Raw genomic sequence first — 17,539 nt, forward strand, 5'->3', positions numbered from 1 at the left:
AGCATCATGCATAACATGAAGACAGCTCTTAACTACAAAGCTGCAATCCTAAGCATCCTTACTTAGAAGTAAGCCCTGCTTAAATTAGTGGAATTTACTGCTAAGTAAACAAAATTAGAATGGGGCTGAAGAGCTCTCCATTCAGGTAAATGACTTATTTTGAGAGATGCTGCAAGAAATTTGTCTTTGCTGTGGTTCAGGCTATTTCATGGATGATAAAATGGCAAATTCAGGGTAGCCACTAGGGATGCTGGAAAAATTCGAGACAGGCTAAAACGAGCTTGGATTTCTAAGAATCCGACCTGCAGAATCCGCTGTGGAGCGACCCCCTCAGGCCACTCAAGAGTCCATGGACTTTCGGAATTTTTTTTTACTTTCCCAAAATTTACACATATTTATTCGTAGGAAAATATGCAAGTTTCTGCTGAGGAAAAGTTGAATGGAATGGGGGACAATACACTAAATGTTACATACTAATTTTTCCACATGACGAAAAAAAGAAGTTCGCATCTGTCTGTGAGTGGACGACGGAACAAAAGGCGCCTGACAATCTGTGAAACTGACAAACTGAGCAGATTTTACACAGTCCATACACCCCAATGTTCACTCAACTCAGAGCCATCGCTAATAATTCCCTGATATGCTTGCAAACTTATGATCACTGCATCAACTCTTTACATTTTTAGGTGTACCTTTAAAAGAGGGGTGTCAGACCTCCTTCACTTAGAGGGCCAAGTTCAATTTCAGAGAAGCTCGTATTCTAGTGATAGGTTGGAGCCAACAACAAAAAGGGCAGGGCCAAAATACCATCACATTTTATCTTGAAGCTCTTATTGCCAGGAGTTTAGCCTTAGGAGAGGCATTTTAGTCTTTTAGAATGGGGAAAAATGTGCAAAAATTGGAAAACCACCAAACAATCAATGGTTGGGGGAAATTGATCGAGCTAGGGAAGGGGATATGGCTACCTGGGGAACTTCAGAGGGCCAGATTTGGCCCACAGACCTAAGGTTCAACACCCTGTGTTAAAACATCTTAAGGGCTAACTAGACATGAATGGCACAGCCTAGATGCAGGCAGGAGAGGGTTGCTGGATCTTTCTCTCACAAGCCCCACCTGCTTGCGTTTGCCCCCATACTTTTTCTCTCAGAGCCTGCCACCCCTCCACTGTAGATGCCCCCCTCCCGGTTTAAGTGGGTAGCAGACCTGCTTTCTAAGACCTGGGTCTTTCGTTATCACAGCTATTTAGCACCTTAGGTGTGTATCTAGAAAACGTAACATATAAAAAGGCGCGTGACTACTCTTCTAGTAAATGGGAATGTGATTTCTTACTTTTTGCTGATACAACTCCAATGCAGTCAGTGTAGGATAAAATAAACACTGCATGAAATGGAGGGTGGGGGGAGAAGAGCCAGACCCTTCCACGGCAGCACAGAAGTCAGAATCCTTGTGAGAATACAGTGCTGCCGTCATTAGTGATAATGGCAATTACGTGCTTGCAGGCAGAGGAGGCTGTGTGTTTGTTCTAAGGTTGTATTTCCTGGCTTTGTAAGGTTAATGTCAATTGGAAGGGATGAAGTTCAAGGCAGGGGGTGGGGGGAACGATACACGCATTGTAGCCTTTTCGTTTTGCAGGGTTTTTATTAAAGATGTCATCCAATTATGGTATACAGATGATGTGATATGAACTCCTGAATTAGATACGATCACAACTAGACAAACTATAACAAGGTTATCCTGAAATTCTGAGAAGAGGCTTTTAATGACAATGTACAGTAATCATTTTGATACAGTATACATACTAGCAGTAATAGGGCTTTTTTCTTTCTTTCCCAGTTACCTCTGTAAACAGTTGTGATTTTTGAAGCTAGATCTTCACAGCATCGTTTATTTGTAACCCAATACTTGCTTGTACATCAGTGAAGCAAGGAACAGAGTCACTGTGTGAAAATGTTCATGGAATTTATGTTAGGAAACATTATTGCATAACTACAGCAGCTGACTCTTTGGCAAGGAGGGGGGCACAATTTTAATATCGTGCCTAGCATTTATTTGTGTAATGTTTTAGTAAAGGAAATGCCAAAAGCAATGAGCTAATTCCTAACTATAAATTCTAGTTGAGAAAGTCAAAACTATAGAAGCTGTGGAAGTCCCAAAGGGGCAAAAGTCAAAAGTGCATTAGAGTTTTCTTCTTCTTTGTTCCAACCTGCTGTCTCAAGTCAAATTGGTTAGAGCTGTGAGTTGATGGCTGGCCCAATGTAGATATAACATTTCCTGATCTCTTAAGCGTGATTAAGAGGTTAGGGCCAGTCTGCACTGGTATGCTCCCTACACGCTTGTTTGCAAATTCCTCCTCTCCTTTCTTTTCGGAGCTCACCATAGACAGTGTGTTATGTATGCAGTGTTATGTATGCACTAATGTTAATGCTAACGTAGTTGGTTTGCAGAGGTTTGCAAACTCTGGGTAAATATAACCATGATAGAAATTGATGCAGGCGTAACACTGCACCATGGTTAGCTCAGAATAGGGAAGAGAAGCATTTGCACATAACAGGGGAAGTGGGAAAGGAAGGAATATGTGAGCCCACAATTCACCCTGATTCCTTAACCATGGCTAAGAGATTGGGAACATTGCCTCTGAAATGGGCCCAAGTGAAAGCAGGATTAGTGTTTGTTCCTGAATCTGATCAGTTAATCATGAATACCCTCTCTTGATCATAAGCCCGCTCCCTTGCCTAGCTCTTAAGACTCAATTCACTAGTAAGTAACTTCGTAGAATGTGAAAAAGCTGCTGCTGTGCCAGTGCAAACCTACAACACTCTGGCTTACACGGTCATTGTATGGTGCTTCAGGCATTTCTGCTAGGCTCAGGTTACAAATCTGCCAAAAGCGTCTTAAGCTGCACTGGGCAGCACCTGTTTTATATGACATGTGTAGTACAATGTTGTCCAATTTACACATGCACGTACTTGGATTACTCAACACTTGATAGCTGATTGTGTGGATTGACACCATATAGAAAAAGCCTTAAGTTGAAGGTGATATGAAAGTTCTGTCTTGTGGTGTTTGGTGCTCGCCTATTCGCTCAGGAAAGTCAGCACTTGATGCTCTAATCATCTAGCAATAAATTTGTATGTGTGGCCTATAGATTTATATTATATTATTTATGTATGTATGTATGTATGTATGCTCGGTAGTTAATGGGATCTTAACTGAAGGCTCTGTGCTTGATCATAAATAGGTTTGTTACAGGCCCCTTTCAATCTTTGTCACATGTAGGTATGCCTAGACCAGCCTTCCCCAACCTGGTGCCCTCCAGTTGTTTTGGACTGTAACTCCCAGGATTCCTGACTATTGGCTGGGGCTGATTGAATTTGAAGTCCAAAACACATGGAGTGTTTTCCATCATTCCAGGATGGAAAAGGCTGGCCTAGACTAACATCGAAGCAGCTGAAAATCCAGGCAAATCCGGAAGAGAAAATGGATTGCGGGTGCGTGACTAGAGGTTTAAACAGGTGCCCAGTCACTCCAATCTGGAAATGTACAAATTCCATTCATTAACTCAAGAGATACTCAAAGAGAGTGGAGGTTTTTGGATTTTGCCCAGGCATATCCAGATTTGTCCACATTTCTGTATTTGTCTGTAACAGAGAGAGAGAGAGAGAGAGAGAGAGCTGTACACAGACCAGGAAATATGAGAATGCTCCAGTATGTTCTTGGCTTCATACTTACAGAAGCGATTGCCAGAATGACAACTTCTAGATCAATGTTGTTGAAATCTAGTATCTAATGAAAATACTATTATTTTTTAAAAACCAAGGATAACCGAATTAGTTGGATACCATCCTGAGGAGCTGCTGGGCCGTTCCGCATACGAATTCTACCATGCGTTGGACTCTGAGAATATGACCAAAAGTCATCAGAACTGTAAGTCACACTCTAAAGCTGCATTTAGATGGCAGAAGCTTGAGTTGTGCATTTATCCAGTGGGCAATATGAATAATTGATTTTAACACCCATGAACTACTTCAGCCCACATCACACAATGTGTTGCCTGAAGGTCAATGGAAAGTGCATTTCAGTGACAATCTATCTGTTTAGGCCCTGGCTTGTCTAGACACCACTGCAAAATTTCCTAGGTTTGTCATGGTATTGAGACGAGAGAAATTTATGGTGGGAGTGAATCCTTGTGGCAGTGTGTTACACATGAATGACAACTGTATTACTAAGGAAGGCAGAAGCCAAACTTTAAACCATTTGGTATTTATACACACCTACGCCCACACCAAGGCTGGTCCTCCCATGAGGTGGGGTGAATCCCCTACCCCAGACAATGGATTGGGCAGGGCAGATCACATGCCCCACCCCCATTGCCAGGAGAGCCACCGCCAACCAGCACCACCTGTTGGCTGCCATTCTGGCTGATGCCTCACTCTGAGGACTCCTCAGTCAGCCGCATCAGGGCAGGCGGGTGCTCCAGAGAGCCCTGCCAACTGCTCTCCTGCTGGAAAGTGGACAGTGCGGTTCTCCGGAGCAGTTGCCCACTCGATGTCTTGGTCTCAGGACCTTGCTGTCTGATAGGCACTCACTGTGGCCACCTCATCCACAATGCCTCACTCTGAGGAAGGACCCTTCAGCCTGAGGCCTCTGGCAGCGGGACATCTTGCACTGCCCCTAATTCTCACACACTTCACATATGCGTGTGTGCAAACACACATACACACACTTATAGACACGCATACACACATCTGCCAGCTGAGAATAACGCTTCATGCATCAAGTGGTTTTTAATCCTCAAAAGCTTATGCTGCCATAAATCTGTTAGTCTTTGAGGCACCACAAGGTTCTTTGCTGCTTTTACTTCATACTTGGGAACTTCATTTTGCTGAAACAGGAAATACCTTGAATATAATAACCAGAACTCCTTGAAGAGAGAATGAGATACAAATGTAAGAAATACTAACAGCAGGTGAAAAAGATTTTCCCCTTCCAATAATTCTTTGGAATTCACAACAAAGGGTGAAGGAAGAGATGGAACCATAGCAGCAACTAACGGTCAGGAAACAGGAGAAGGCAGGTGGGGAATTCAGGTGTGTGTAGCAGGCAGCCTGGTGGACCTTGGAGCCACATTTATTGAGAGGTGTGGGAGGGGAGAATTGGAGATTCTGTTAAAACAGGGGTAGACAAGGTTCTTGTGTCATGGGCCCATATGACAATTTGAGAAACTGTCTTAGGCACCAGCACAAAATGGCTGCCAGGGGAGGCATGGTAAAGGACAAGTAAACTGCCCAAAGGACTGATTTCAAGGCAGATATGGGGCCTGAGCCCCAACACACTAGACATCTCCTTTGAACCCACAGTTTTCAGCACCAACAGAAACCTATTTCACAGTGATCCCAGCTGCCTGTAAGAAATATGTTTTGTTTTTAAATGGGAGGGGTAGGACACCTTGCTAGGCACCAAGGATGTGTCTAGGGCACATTGGTGCCCATGGGCATCACATTTCCTACCTCCTGTGTTAAAGGATGACTATCTAGCAGGATTCTCAACATTTTATGAGGTCATATTAAATTATTTGGTATAGGATACCAAACTGACCAAAGGACACCACCCCTATTGGATCCCCTTTTTGCCCTCCTGCCATTATTCTTGCATATTTAGAGCAGCAAACAAATTAAGTGTGCGGCCCTATGCATGTTCAGATAGAAATACGTCCTACAACTCCCAGCATTCCCCAGCCAGCTGGGGAATGCTGGGAGTTGTAGGGCTTATTTCTGTTTAAATATACACAGGATTGCCCCCTAACTGTGTGACTTTTAGATAGATAGATCGATCGATCAATCGATAGATGATAGGTAGATCTCACAAATTCAGATGAAGTAGTAGAAGAGAATTTCAAAACTGACCCAGTGCAGTCCTACACATGTCTACTCTACTCAAAAATAAGCCCTATTGAGTTCAATGGGGCTTGCTCCCAGCTAAGTGGGTATACGATTGCAGCTGTACTGGCCTACTTTTATCCTTGTTCCTCCCCTTCTGCTTACTCTCTTAGTTCCTTTTCTATTGTGTTCACAGTAACATGTTGTGCATTGTCTAAAAATAGATGGTAAGCACTTCATGGCTATGTATTGTCACTCTGCAAAATGTCCGAATGCCGGTCAGCCCATATTCTGCTTCCATGCAATCAGTTCTTCAGTAATTTATGCTAAGAACAAGACAGTTGCATTAAGCTAGGTAAAAAATAGATAAGAGTTAGCTATTCTCTCCAAAAGATTTATTATGGGATATGGGGAAAAAATCCCTGTGGTACATTTAATGAAATCTAATTAGCAGAATAGCATCTCTTGGAAAAGGGATCAACTTTGCTCATTTGTTCTAATTATCCTCCCCATCGTCAGCAACAAACAGCATAAGAACCGCCATGTGTAACCCTAGCTCGTGTTCACATGAGCAGAAGCAGACAGCATTAAGTACTGCTGGAACACAAGAAGACAAGATATTGTACGAGCATAATTATTTTTGCATTGGTGAGTTGTGTGTATAGCACATGCTTACCTGGAAGTAAGATCCACCAAGGTCAAAGAGATTTACTCCCAAGGAGGCGTTCGTAGGATTACGGTTTAAGGGTACAAGCCAAGTTCCAGCCGAAAGCCAGGTGGAGTCATAAGAAGCAGTATAAGTGCTGCTCTGCTGGCAGAGACTGGGGAACGCTGGGATGACACACCCTCAGAACCCCCCCACACACACACACACACACACTGATGGGAAGCTCTGCTGGTGTAGATATTCTGCTGCCAATGTTCTGCTGGGGGAAATGCAGTGTGGCAGGGGTAGGCTGCTGGATCCAAACAACATCCAAAGTCTCTTCATTTCCTCAGGCTGCCCACGGATATGGCACAACCCTACAACAGACATGGGGCTGCTGTACTTCATTCCATTGGAGGCTGGTGGCCCTGATGTGGGGCAGTGAATCCGCTCCGGGTTTCAGCCAGAACTCTAAAGCACTTACCCTGCTTTGAATCATAGAATCATAGAATAGTAGGGTTGGAAGGGGCCTACAAGGCCATCGAGTCCAACCCCCTGCTCAATGCAGGAATCCAAGTCAGAGCATCCCTGACAAATGGCTGTCCAGCCTCGTCTTGAAGGCCTCCAGTGTGGGAGAGCCCACCACCTCCCCAGGTAATTGGTTCCATTGCCGTATTGCTCTGACACTCAGGAAGTTTTTCCTGATGTTCAGTCGGAATCTGGCTTCCTGTAACTTGAGCCCATTATTCCGTGTCCTGCACTCTGGGATGATCGAGAAGAGATCCTGGCCTTCTTCTCTGTGACAACCTTTCAAGTACTTGAAGAGCGCTATCATATCTCCCCTCAGTCTTCTCTTCTCAAGGCTAAACATGCCCAGTTCTTTCAGTCTCTCTTCATAGGGCTTTGTTTCCAGTCCCCTGATCATCTTTGTTGCCCTCCTTTGAACCCTCTCCAGCTTGTCTGCATCCTTCTTAAAGTGTGGTGCCCAGAACTGGACACAGTACTCCAGATGAGGCCTAACCAGTGCTGAGTAGAGGGGAACTAGTACTTCCCGGGATTTGGAAGCGATGCTTCTATGAATGCAGCCCAAAATAGCATTTGCCTTTTTTGCAGCCACATCACATTGTTGGCTCATATTCAGCTTGTGATCGACGACAATTCCAAGATCCTTCTCGCTCGTAGTGTGGTTGAGCCACGTATCCCCCATCTTGTAACTGTGCATTTGGTTTCTTTTTCCTAGGTGCAGAACTTGGCATTTGTCCCTATTAAATGCCATTCTGTTGTTTTCTGCCCAGCACTCCAGTCTATCCAGATCACTTTGAATTTTGTTTCTGTCTTCCAAAGTATTAGCTATCCCTCCCAATTTTGTGTCATCTGCAAATTTGATCAGCATTCCCTGCACCTCCTCCTCCAAGTCATTAATAAAAATATTGAAGAGCACTGGGCCCAGGACTGAGCCCTGCGGTACCCCACTCGTTACCTCTCCCCAGCTTGAGAAGGTCCCATTGATAAGCACTCTTTGGGTCCGATTCTGTAGCCAACTGTGGATCCACATGATCGTTGTTTCATCTAGCCCACTTCGAGCTAGTTTGCTCATCAGGATATCATGGGGCACTTTGTCGAAAGCTTTGCTGAAGTCGAGGTATATGATGTCTACAGCATTCCCACGGTCTACAAGGGAGGTGACTTGATCAAAAAATGAGATCAGATTTGTCTGGCAGGACTTGTTTTTGACAAATCCATGTTGGCTTCGAGTAATCACTGCATTGTTGTCAAGGTGCTTCCAGATGGATTGCTTTATGATCTGCTCCAGAATTTTCCCAGGGATTGATGTCAGACTGACTGGTCTGTAGTTCCCAGGTTCCTCCTTTTTACCCTTTTTGAAGATAGGGACAACGTTAGCCCTCCTCCAGTCATCTGGCACTTCCCCGGTCCTCCATGATTTCTCAAAGAGAATAGACAGCGGTTCTGAGAGCTCTTCTGCCAGTTCCTTTATGACTCTAGGATGCAGTTCATCTGGCCCTGAAGATTTGAACTCATTCAAAGTAATGAGGTGTTCCTTGACCATATGCCTGTCGATCTCAAGCTGCAATCCTGCCCCTTCAGCCTGTACTTCGCCTTTGCCAGGGGGGTCATAGACCCTCTTTTGGGAGAAGACTGAGCCAAAGTAGGAATTGAGCACCTCTGCCTTTTCTTTGTCCTCTGTTATCATTTTGCCATCCTTATTTAATAGCTGAACAACCATTTCTTTCCTCTGCCTTTTACTATGCACGTAGCTGAAGAAAGCCTTTTTGTTGTTTTTAGCATCCCTCGCTAACCTCACCTCGTTCTCCGCTTTAGCCTTCCTGACGCCATCCCTGCAATTCTGTGCTACCTGCCTGTACTCTTCCTTTGTTACTTGGCCTTCTTTCCACTTCCTATATGTGTCCTTTTTTGTTTTCAGGTCATCCCTAAGCTTTTTGTGAAGCCACATTGGCTTCTTCTGTTGTCTTCCACCTTTTCTTCTTGTTGGAATTGTTTGTGATTGTGCCTTGAGAATTTCCTTTTTTAAAAGTTCCCACCCATCTTGGACTCCTTTTCTCGCTAGCATTGCTTGCCATGGGACCTTACTGATCATTGTTCTGAGTTTATGAAAATCAGCTTTCCTAAAATCCAGGGTACGCGTTTGACTACACTCGGCTTTTGCTTCCCTTAGAACCAAGAACTCAAGTACAACATGGTCGCTTTCCCCCAGAGTTCCTGTAACTGCTACTTTATCCACTAAGTCATCTCTGTTGGTTAGGATCAAGTCAAGGATAGCCGATCCTCTAGTTCCTTCCTCTACTTTCTGTAGGAGGAAGTTATCCGCCACACAAGTCAGGAATTTCCTGGAGGGGCCATGTTTTGCAGAATTTGTCTCCCAACAAATATCGGGGAAATTGAAGTCCCCCATTACTACTACATCATGCTTCCTTAAAACATTGGCTATTTGATTTTCAAAAGTTTCATCCTTGTCTTCTCCTTGATTGGGTGGCCGGTAGTAGACTCCAACCACCAGGTTCCTTTTATTCTTTGCTCCATTTATTTCAACCCAGATGCTCTCGATGGGGCTACCAAGCTCCTCCTCCTGTATTTCTGTGCAGAGATATGTATTTTTCACATACAGTGCAACCCCGCCTCCCTTTCTGTTCCTCCTGTTCTTTTTGAACAAGTTATATCCTTCAACTGCTGTATTCCAGTCATGAGAGTCATCCCACCAAGTCTCAGTTATACCTATCAAGTCATAATTTCCCTCCTGTATTAAGAGTTCAAGTTCGTTCTGTTTGTTTCCCATACTCTGGCATTAGTATATAGACATCGAAGACCATGTGCTTCATAGTCTGGCTTTCTTCCTACATGTGTCTGAAGACTATTATTGGGCGCTATCAGCGCTGTTCTCTCCATTGCAGTGCATGCGCCTACGTCCATTGTTACCCCCAACATTACATCTCCCTTCCCCGTAGGATTCAGTTTAAAGCCCTCCTGATGAAGTTCTTCATGCTGTGGCCAAACACATTCTTCCCAGCCTTTGTGAGGTGCAACCCATCCCTAGCCAACAGCCCATCTTCCAGTAAGTATAGCCCGTGGTCCCAGAATCCAAATCTCTCTCGTCGGCACCACCTTCGTAGCCAGTCATTCACCCGGAGTATTTTTCGTTCCCTTTCTATCCCTCTTCTAACTACTGGAAGGATGGATGAGAAAATGCCATTAAAATGCCATGCTTTGCACCTTGGATAGCTCCTTTAGAGTTCTCTGACTGAAACCTGGACCATATTTACTGCCCCACTGACATGGGAACCACCAGCCTACACTGTTTAATTCCCTCCCATCGTAATCAAAGGGAAGGAAGAAGAAAAGCCCCAGGGGTGGGGGAGGACCTCCTGCCCTGCCCACAGCAAAACAGCAGGGCAGAGGATGTGGCGGTTGCTCCACCAGCAATATCCCCCCCCCCGCCATAACTGTAGAGTAGGATTGCTGTTAGAATCTCTACATTTCATAGCTTTAGATATCCCCCTCCCCAACAACCTTATGAGGTAGATTTCTATTAGTCTATACAGATGGGAAATTACAGCAAAAAGAGAGAGAAAGAATTGCCCAAGACCTACACTGTGCATCCACGGACAAGCTAATAACTAACATGGAAACACTTAATGGTGCAATCCCATGCACGTTTGTTCAGAAGTAAGCCCCACTGAATTCAGTGGGGCTTACTCTCAGGTAAGTTGGCATAGGATTTCTGTGTGAAACGGTCAAAATTCAATACTGAACTAAATATGGAAAATATAATTTCTTATTCTAAATATCTATATCCTTGGGAAGATTATAGTCTGTCAACCCTATTTTCTCCAACTCTGAAAAAATGTATGGTTGTTTACAGCTGGATATATTTTTTTAAATTACAGAAGCCTCAAAAATAATGAATGGTTTGTAGAAAATACCTAAAATGTCTACAAATATAACACTCTGCCCTTGGTTTTACTGCCAAGTTAGAGCTTGCTGCAATTTTGCAGTACTATATCATTGTCTTGTGATGGGGTAATGGCATTGTTCTGAAATAAGCTGCAGCATCGTTTTCATTCTTTGCTTCAAATCTAAAAATTCTATACAGTTCATGAGACTTAATTGGTAGTCACTAGTCATCAAATGCAAGAATGGGATTTAATTTGGCAGAGCTGGCATGCATAACTCCTTACAACCTATGGGGTGAGAGAGAGACAGAGAGAGAGAGAGAGAGAGACTTTGTCTTGTTACATAATGTGCCCTGATGATGTGCTGTAGAATTGTAGACTGCAATTAATTATACTCCATAATTAATGTGGTAGTATAATTTCCATTTTGGATTTGTTCCTGTTCCCACTGAATCCTGCCATTCATCTTAACGGAGAATCATTTTCAAGTCTTTAGTAAACTGTTTTAACTTATTTTTTTTGTACTTTTAAAATATTTAAAAGGTCAGCATTTCTTAAGAGAGAGTGCGGGGGGGAATCCAATGACAGAGGCCAAATAATCCAATTAAATGGCAGATTAAATTTTAGGGCCATGGCTTATTTAGAACAGGGGTGGGCAAGGTTTTTGCACACAAGGGCTTCATGCAGAAAGGGGTGGTGGGTTGGGGTACGTGCACACACACACACACACACAGACACACATTTGTGCACATATATATATTCAGGCAAGCACATACGCATGCACAGGTGAACACACACAGCTTTCCCCCTGCTCCCCTCTCAAACATACATACATGCATTCACACACACATACACCCAGACACTCCCCCACTCTCCCTGCCACGTATGAGCGTGCAGGGATGGGGAGGTTTAAACTTCCCCTCCCTGCGCACTGAGATCATTTGTGCCTTTCCCCCCACCCCCCAGTGCCAATTAGCTCAGCAGTGGGGAGGCATATAATTTAAATGGGGAAGGCTGCACAGGGGGATGACTCTCACTGTGAGCTTCTTCACCATTTAAATCGTGGTCCTGATAGTCCGCCAAACAGCTGTTGGGCAGGCTGTCAGGAGGGAACACAAGAGTATTGAGGGAAATGCTGTGCAAGGGGAGACATCCCCAGGTGCTGTCTTCCCCATTTAAATTGCACTCCTGGGGGGGGCTGCCAACAGCTGTTCAGTGAGCTGTTAGGAGGAGCGCAATAGCGCTGGGGAAGATGGCACACCAGGATGGCTTCCCGCACATACTGTCTTCCCCAGTATAATTGCAGCAGCAGCAAGCGTATCGGGGGGGAGGGGATTTGGTGACAGAGGCAGCCACAGTAATTTGGGGGCTGCACAGAAGGCTTCTGAGGGCCGCATGTGGCCTGTGTGTCCCAGGTTGCACATTTGCAGCAAAATGGTGTGACTTCTTGATGTAGCCCCTTGAGGGGAAAAGGCGGTTTGCCTATATGTGATTTAGAGTAATATGGCATATAAGCCAGAGGTGGAACGGCCCTTGAGGCATTTTTTTTCCTGACAACTGGTGGCTCTACCAAATGTTAATCAAGATGAGGTAAAAACAATTGCTCAGTTTCTCCCTAAGGTCCAAACTACACAGCACTTGGGAGATCCATGTTGGAACCTCCCAGTGCCCAAGATCTAAAAGCAACCATGGATGTGGGATTATGGTAGTGGCACTGGGGGATGAGGTTTTAACCCCTTCCCCACCACCATTTTCCCAATCAAAAGTTGCTGAAGCTGAGGGGAAAAGACAGGCACCTGTATTGAACCTGTTTTCCCCCAGTGAATCTATAAGCAGCATTTTGGGATGGGGCAATTTCAGTTGGAAGAGGGAGGAAGGGGTTAAACATACCCAGCAACATGGCCCCTATCAAGTTGGCAGTGTGGGGGCTGCAGGTGCTATTAAGAAAAAAAAGAAACATTGGAAAAACTGGTTGCAGATCTCTTTTATGTTATCTCGTTTCTCCCCCACCCCAATTCAACTGAGGAATAGAAAATATATATAAAATATTTTCAATTTTGTATGTAAAATATAAATGTATATATTTCTATCTATTGCTATTCCTGAGTTGATGAGCTCCATCACTGGGAAGCCCTAAATTATAGAATTAGCAAAACTAGGGATGTATGAGAAATTCGTTTCAGTTCATTTTTGATCAGGATTTACCCAGTTTGTACCTTCTGGCCCAAACACAGACTAGGACGCACTCTGTGGCTGAAGTCCATACATTTCTGAGCTTGCAATGTGAATCACGGACCAAAAACAATGCATCTGACAGCATGCATGTATTTGGGAAATGTGCATGAAAAAAATGCATACTTTTGAAAAATGCACACAACTATGCTTTAATCAAAGGGAGAAGAATGCATACATTTCAAAGATGCACGCATTGAGGTGTACATTTGGAAAAATTTGCACGAAAACACACACAGATTTTCATGGGAAAAGGAAAAAAAACTCACAATCTGATACGGACTCAAGTCCGAATGAGCTTCATGATGGAATTTGGAGAACTTTGGCAAGATTGAATTTTCCTGATTCGTACATCCCTAAGTAAAACATTACTATAATTTAAATAGAAATATAATACATCTCACCATATTGGAGAAGACAGTGAACAGGTGACCTGCCAAACAGGTGACCTGCCAAACAGGTGACCTGCCAAACAGGTGACCTGTGAACCTGTTCAACCTGCTGTCCATGGGCAGCTTCAAGGCTCCTGCTCTCCCTTTTTCTTATGGTTCTTTCTCTTTAAACTGTACATGAATTGTTCAGCCCTTCAAACAGAGGACGCCTCCAAACAGATTACTGTTCTCCGTCAGCTCTTCAATTAGAGGATTGCCCTCTGTAAAGTAAGACAGATGGCCACCCTAGTAGCCACCCTGCAGCTGGTCCAAATTGGGAAACCTGTTTCCCCATCGCATCCTCCCTCAATATGACTTTAAAAGAAGGGTGCAGCCACTCTTCGTTGTAATAGAACATAATGTGATTTGTTTTTGTTTTTTAAAAAAGATGAAAGCAATAAAAAGTGTTTGATAATGTAACAGGCAACTCTCATTATGACTCCTTATTGACAAGCTGATTATTAGGAAGCCAGTGTAATAATGTTTCACAGACACTGCAGAACCCCTTCGCTAAAATGATCTTCAGACAAAACCTTTTGATTCCTCCCCCGCCCTGCAGACAAGTAATCTGGTAATCCAAAAATAATATTCCAAAATAAATTAAGAGCAGGATGATTTTTAATGCAAAACTTCAGCAACCAAAGAGAGAGAGATACAATTAAAGGCATTGCAGAAGCACTTTGTAGATTACACAAATGGCCAGTCACAGCCAGGGTTCCAATCCACTGTTTGTATAATGGTACCATAAGTCAGACCTTTCATGTGCAGAAAAGCAGACTAAATAACTGGGTGCAAATCAACCCAAACGGGTTTGGGGACTGGGGTCCAAGTAGGGATGTACAGATTTTGTAAAATCCGTTCTGTCTGCAGATTTATGGATTGTCAGGTGCCTTTCATTCTGTCATCTGCTCATTGGAAGAATTGGATTTTTTCCAATTTTCTGAATTTGCCCAAATTCACACTTGCAAAAATGCACAAATTCCCACTCCAAAAAATGTGCACCCCACGTGTGCATTTTCATGCTTTAGCCTATGGGGGAAATGCATATTTTCAGCTGGTTTTTTAATTTTATGTATTTTTCTACAACTAGATTTGCATAAAATTCCAGAAAGTAAAAAACCCAGTCTGCAAGTCCACAGAACTGGTGTGATTCAGGAAAAGCCAGTCTGCTGCAGAATCCATGGGTCGGATTCATAGAAATCTGAACTCATTTGATTCCATTACGGATTTCTCCAACATCCCTAAGTTCAAGTCAAGCAAGTCCTTTGCCACCTTTATAATGGGGTGTCAAGACCAGAGTGGGCAAGGGTGGGATGTGCTAAAACAACAGCCCTAAATTCCTCCATCCAAGCAACCCAGATTCTGGGCCAGGAAACATAGAATTCTGAGACTTGTATGCATCATGACATTTTTCATATGTTCTTTCATTTTGCATAACTGCCTTTTGTACTATTTTGCATAATTTTGGTTTTGCTAGTCATGGGAAGGAGCAAGAAGCTATGCAGGCCATTGAAGCACCATCCCCAACCACTAGTAACAATCTCTCTCTCAGGCTTCTGGAAGTTCAGCATATATTGCACCTGCAAGTGTGTCTTGACAGCCATCAGGACTAGAAACATTTTTAAACAGTGATTCTTGGGAGCTGAAGAATTCCAGGTGCATCAATCTGCACTTTTCCTCCACCCACACAAATCCTCCTTATCCACACAGCCCTAATTATTTTGGGGAGAAGTAAAAAAGATGCAATATCATGTTAGTCTGTTGCAGCAAAAATTAACAAAGGGTCTTGTGGTACCTTAAAGACTGACACTACATATTCAGAAGTAAAGCCCATTGAGTTCAATGGGACTTCTTTCCAGGTGAATGTATATAGCATTGCAGCCTACGAGATCTGTTGTGGCATGAGCTTCTGTTGTTTTTAGTGAGATGCTAGAACTTTACCCAGTGAAACATACCCTTTGTATCAGCCATGTTGAGCGCCTGCTGTGTTTGACTCATTATGCAATTGCTCCTGTTTCTTTGTCCCGTCCCCCCAGTGTGTGCAAAAGGTCAAGTGGTCACTGGACAGTACCGCATGCTTGCCAAGCATGGTGGATATGTGTGGCTGGAGACCCAAGGAACAGTCATCTACAATACACGCAACCTACAGCCTCAGTGCATAATCTGCGTCAACTATGTCCTCAGGTAAGGCACAGAAATACTAAAGAAGGGTTGTTGAATGAGGATTGCCAAAATCCAGCAGCTTTGCAAGTTTCCATAGGTTCCATTTCCAGGCTGTATGGTTTCCCCTTGGAGCCCTGGAATACATGTTCCTAAAAATCACAGGTGGACAACACATGGGGCCCACATGTAGCCTCCCTGCCTTTTTTATGGCCCCTGCCTCTTCCCTGCTGCTGCCATAGCTGCCGAAATTGAGGCAGTGGCTAAAATTGCTGCGAATTTGTATTGAAAGAAGCACAGTTGTGCTTCCAGAAGTGCAATTCTGCTTGTAAGCAAGGCATGTGCCCCAGGTGTGTCTTGTTTCATGCAAATTTGCTGTAACTTTGGCCGTTGCCATGGTGGCAGATTCAGAAGCAAATTCAGCATCGGGGCACAGTCCCTGGAGGGTTCCGGAGGGGGCAGTGTGACCCCCCCCCAACCCACAGAATTTGTCCACCCCTGCTCAAAATGCAGACCTCCTTAAGTCGGGGTGGGGGACCTGCGGCACTTCAAATCTTGTTGGATTCTAACTCCCGTCAGCCCCAGACAGCATGGGCAATGGTCAGGGATGATGGGAGCTGTAGTCCAACAACATTTGGCGGGTCACAGGTTCCCTGCTCCTGCTTTAGCCTTTCACCTATCACCTACAGTTCCCAGTAGGGAGTAGAAGTCTCTACTTCAATTCTACGTGGCCGTTCAATATCTAGTAAAACATTACAGTGGAAATAAAGGAATCTTTCTGTAGTCATGAGTGAGCCCATTGAATAAGTGTGATTCCTTTATTATGGTTTTACAGTTTCATTCAGTTAATACAGCAGAAAAAACAGCTAGGACAGAATTAGATATAGTGCAATCATGAATGAGATGTAGTGCAATCGTTGTCAATTCCAAGGGAAGTTGTGGTGTTCGTGTTCTCACAAGCTAAGCATCCAAAATCTGATGCCGGTAAAATTAAAATTCCCCTCTAACTAATTAACTGTTTCTTTTTTATGGACATTGTTCTTCAGAGTACAAAATAACTCAACAGCCTAATTTATCTTGTTAGTGAAATTGAGAACAATGATATCGTGTTTTCCATGGATCAGACGGAATCGCTGTTTAAGCCTCACATGATGGCGATGAATTCTATGTTTGACAACGGAGTCCCAGTGGCAGATAAGAGTGATTTCTTGTTCACCAAACTGAAAGAAGAACCAGAAGAACTTGCCCAGTTGGCACCAACACCAGGCGATGCTATAATATCTCTCGACTTTGGTTAGTAATGTCATGGGGAAAATGGAGGTGAACCATCTTTTTGTGTTTACACAGCAGTTCGCAAGCAGGCCTCTGGTAGATAGTTACATCTCCCATAAATGTGTTTATAATAAACAAAAAAGAATTCCAAGCCATCTCTATATAATAACAATCGACATAGACACGGCTGGGGAATAATAGAATTATTATTACTCTTATTATTATTTCATAGATTTATATACCACTGGCCATATTTTAAAATATCTCTAAGCAGTAATACAGTTGTAGTCCAACACATCTGGAGGGCACCAGGTTGGAGAAGGCTCATTTAGAGGACTGAGAATAAGCTGTGGGGAGCCTCAGGTGCATGTTCTGTCCCTCCCCATTTCTACTTCTTCATGCATGAGGCGGGGAGAGTGAAAATGTCTGCTTTCACTTAAGACCAAATTGCAGTTCTATATTACATATGAACAGTGGAGACTTGTGGCTCCAATT

The 17,539-nt window shown here is 43.7% G+C and overlaps 1 protein-coding gene across 7 annotated transcripts in view; it reads left to right on the forward strand.

Moving 5' to 3' along the window:
* The window catches only part of EPAS1 (endothelial PAS domain protein 1), a 202,220-nt gene that overhangs the window by 158,396 nt on the left and 26,285 nt on the right, over nucleotides 1-17,539 (forward strand). For all 7 annotated transcript variants that reach the window (XM_084828985.1, XM_084828986.1, XM_084828989.1 and 4 more), the window contains 3 exons: nucleotides 3,818-3,924; nucleotides 15,649-15,796; nucleotides 16,857-17,065. In XM_084828985.1, the coding sequence (XP_084685111.1) occupies nucleotides 3,818-3,924; nucleotides 15,649-15,796; nucleotides 16,857-17,065 (464 nt within the window). The remainder of the gene's footprint in view (nucleotides 1-3,817; nucleotides 3,925-15,648; nucleotides 15,797-16,856; nucleotides 17,066-17,539) is intronic.

The sequence above is a fragment of the Heloderma suspectum genome, chromosome 1 (genome assembly GCF_057233095.1).
Source record: "Heloderma suspectum isolate Gila_16-S chromosome 1, 16-S_ref, whole genome shotgun sequence".
In the NCBI taxonomy this organism is placed as follows: domain Eukaryota; kingdom Metazoa; phylum Chordata; class Lepidosauria; order Squamata; family Helodermatidae; genus Heloderma; species Heloderma suspectum.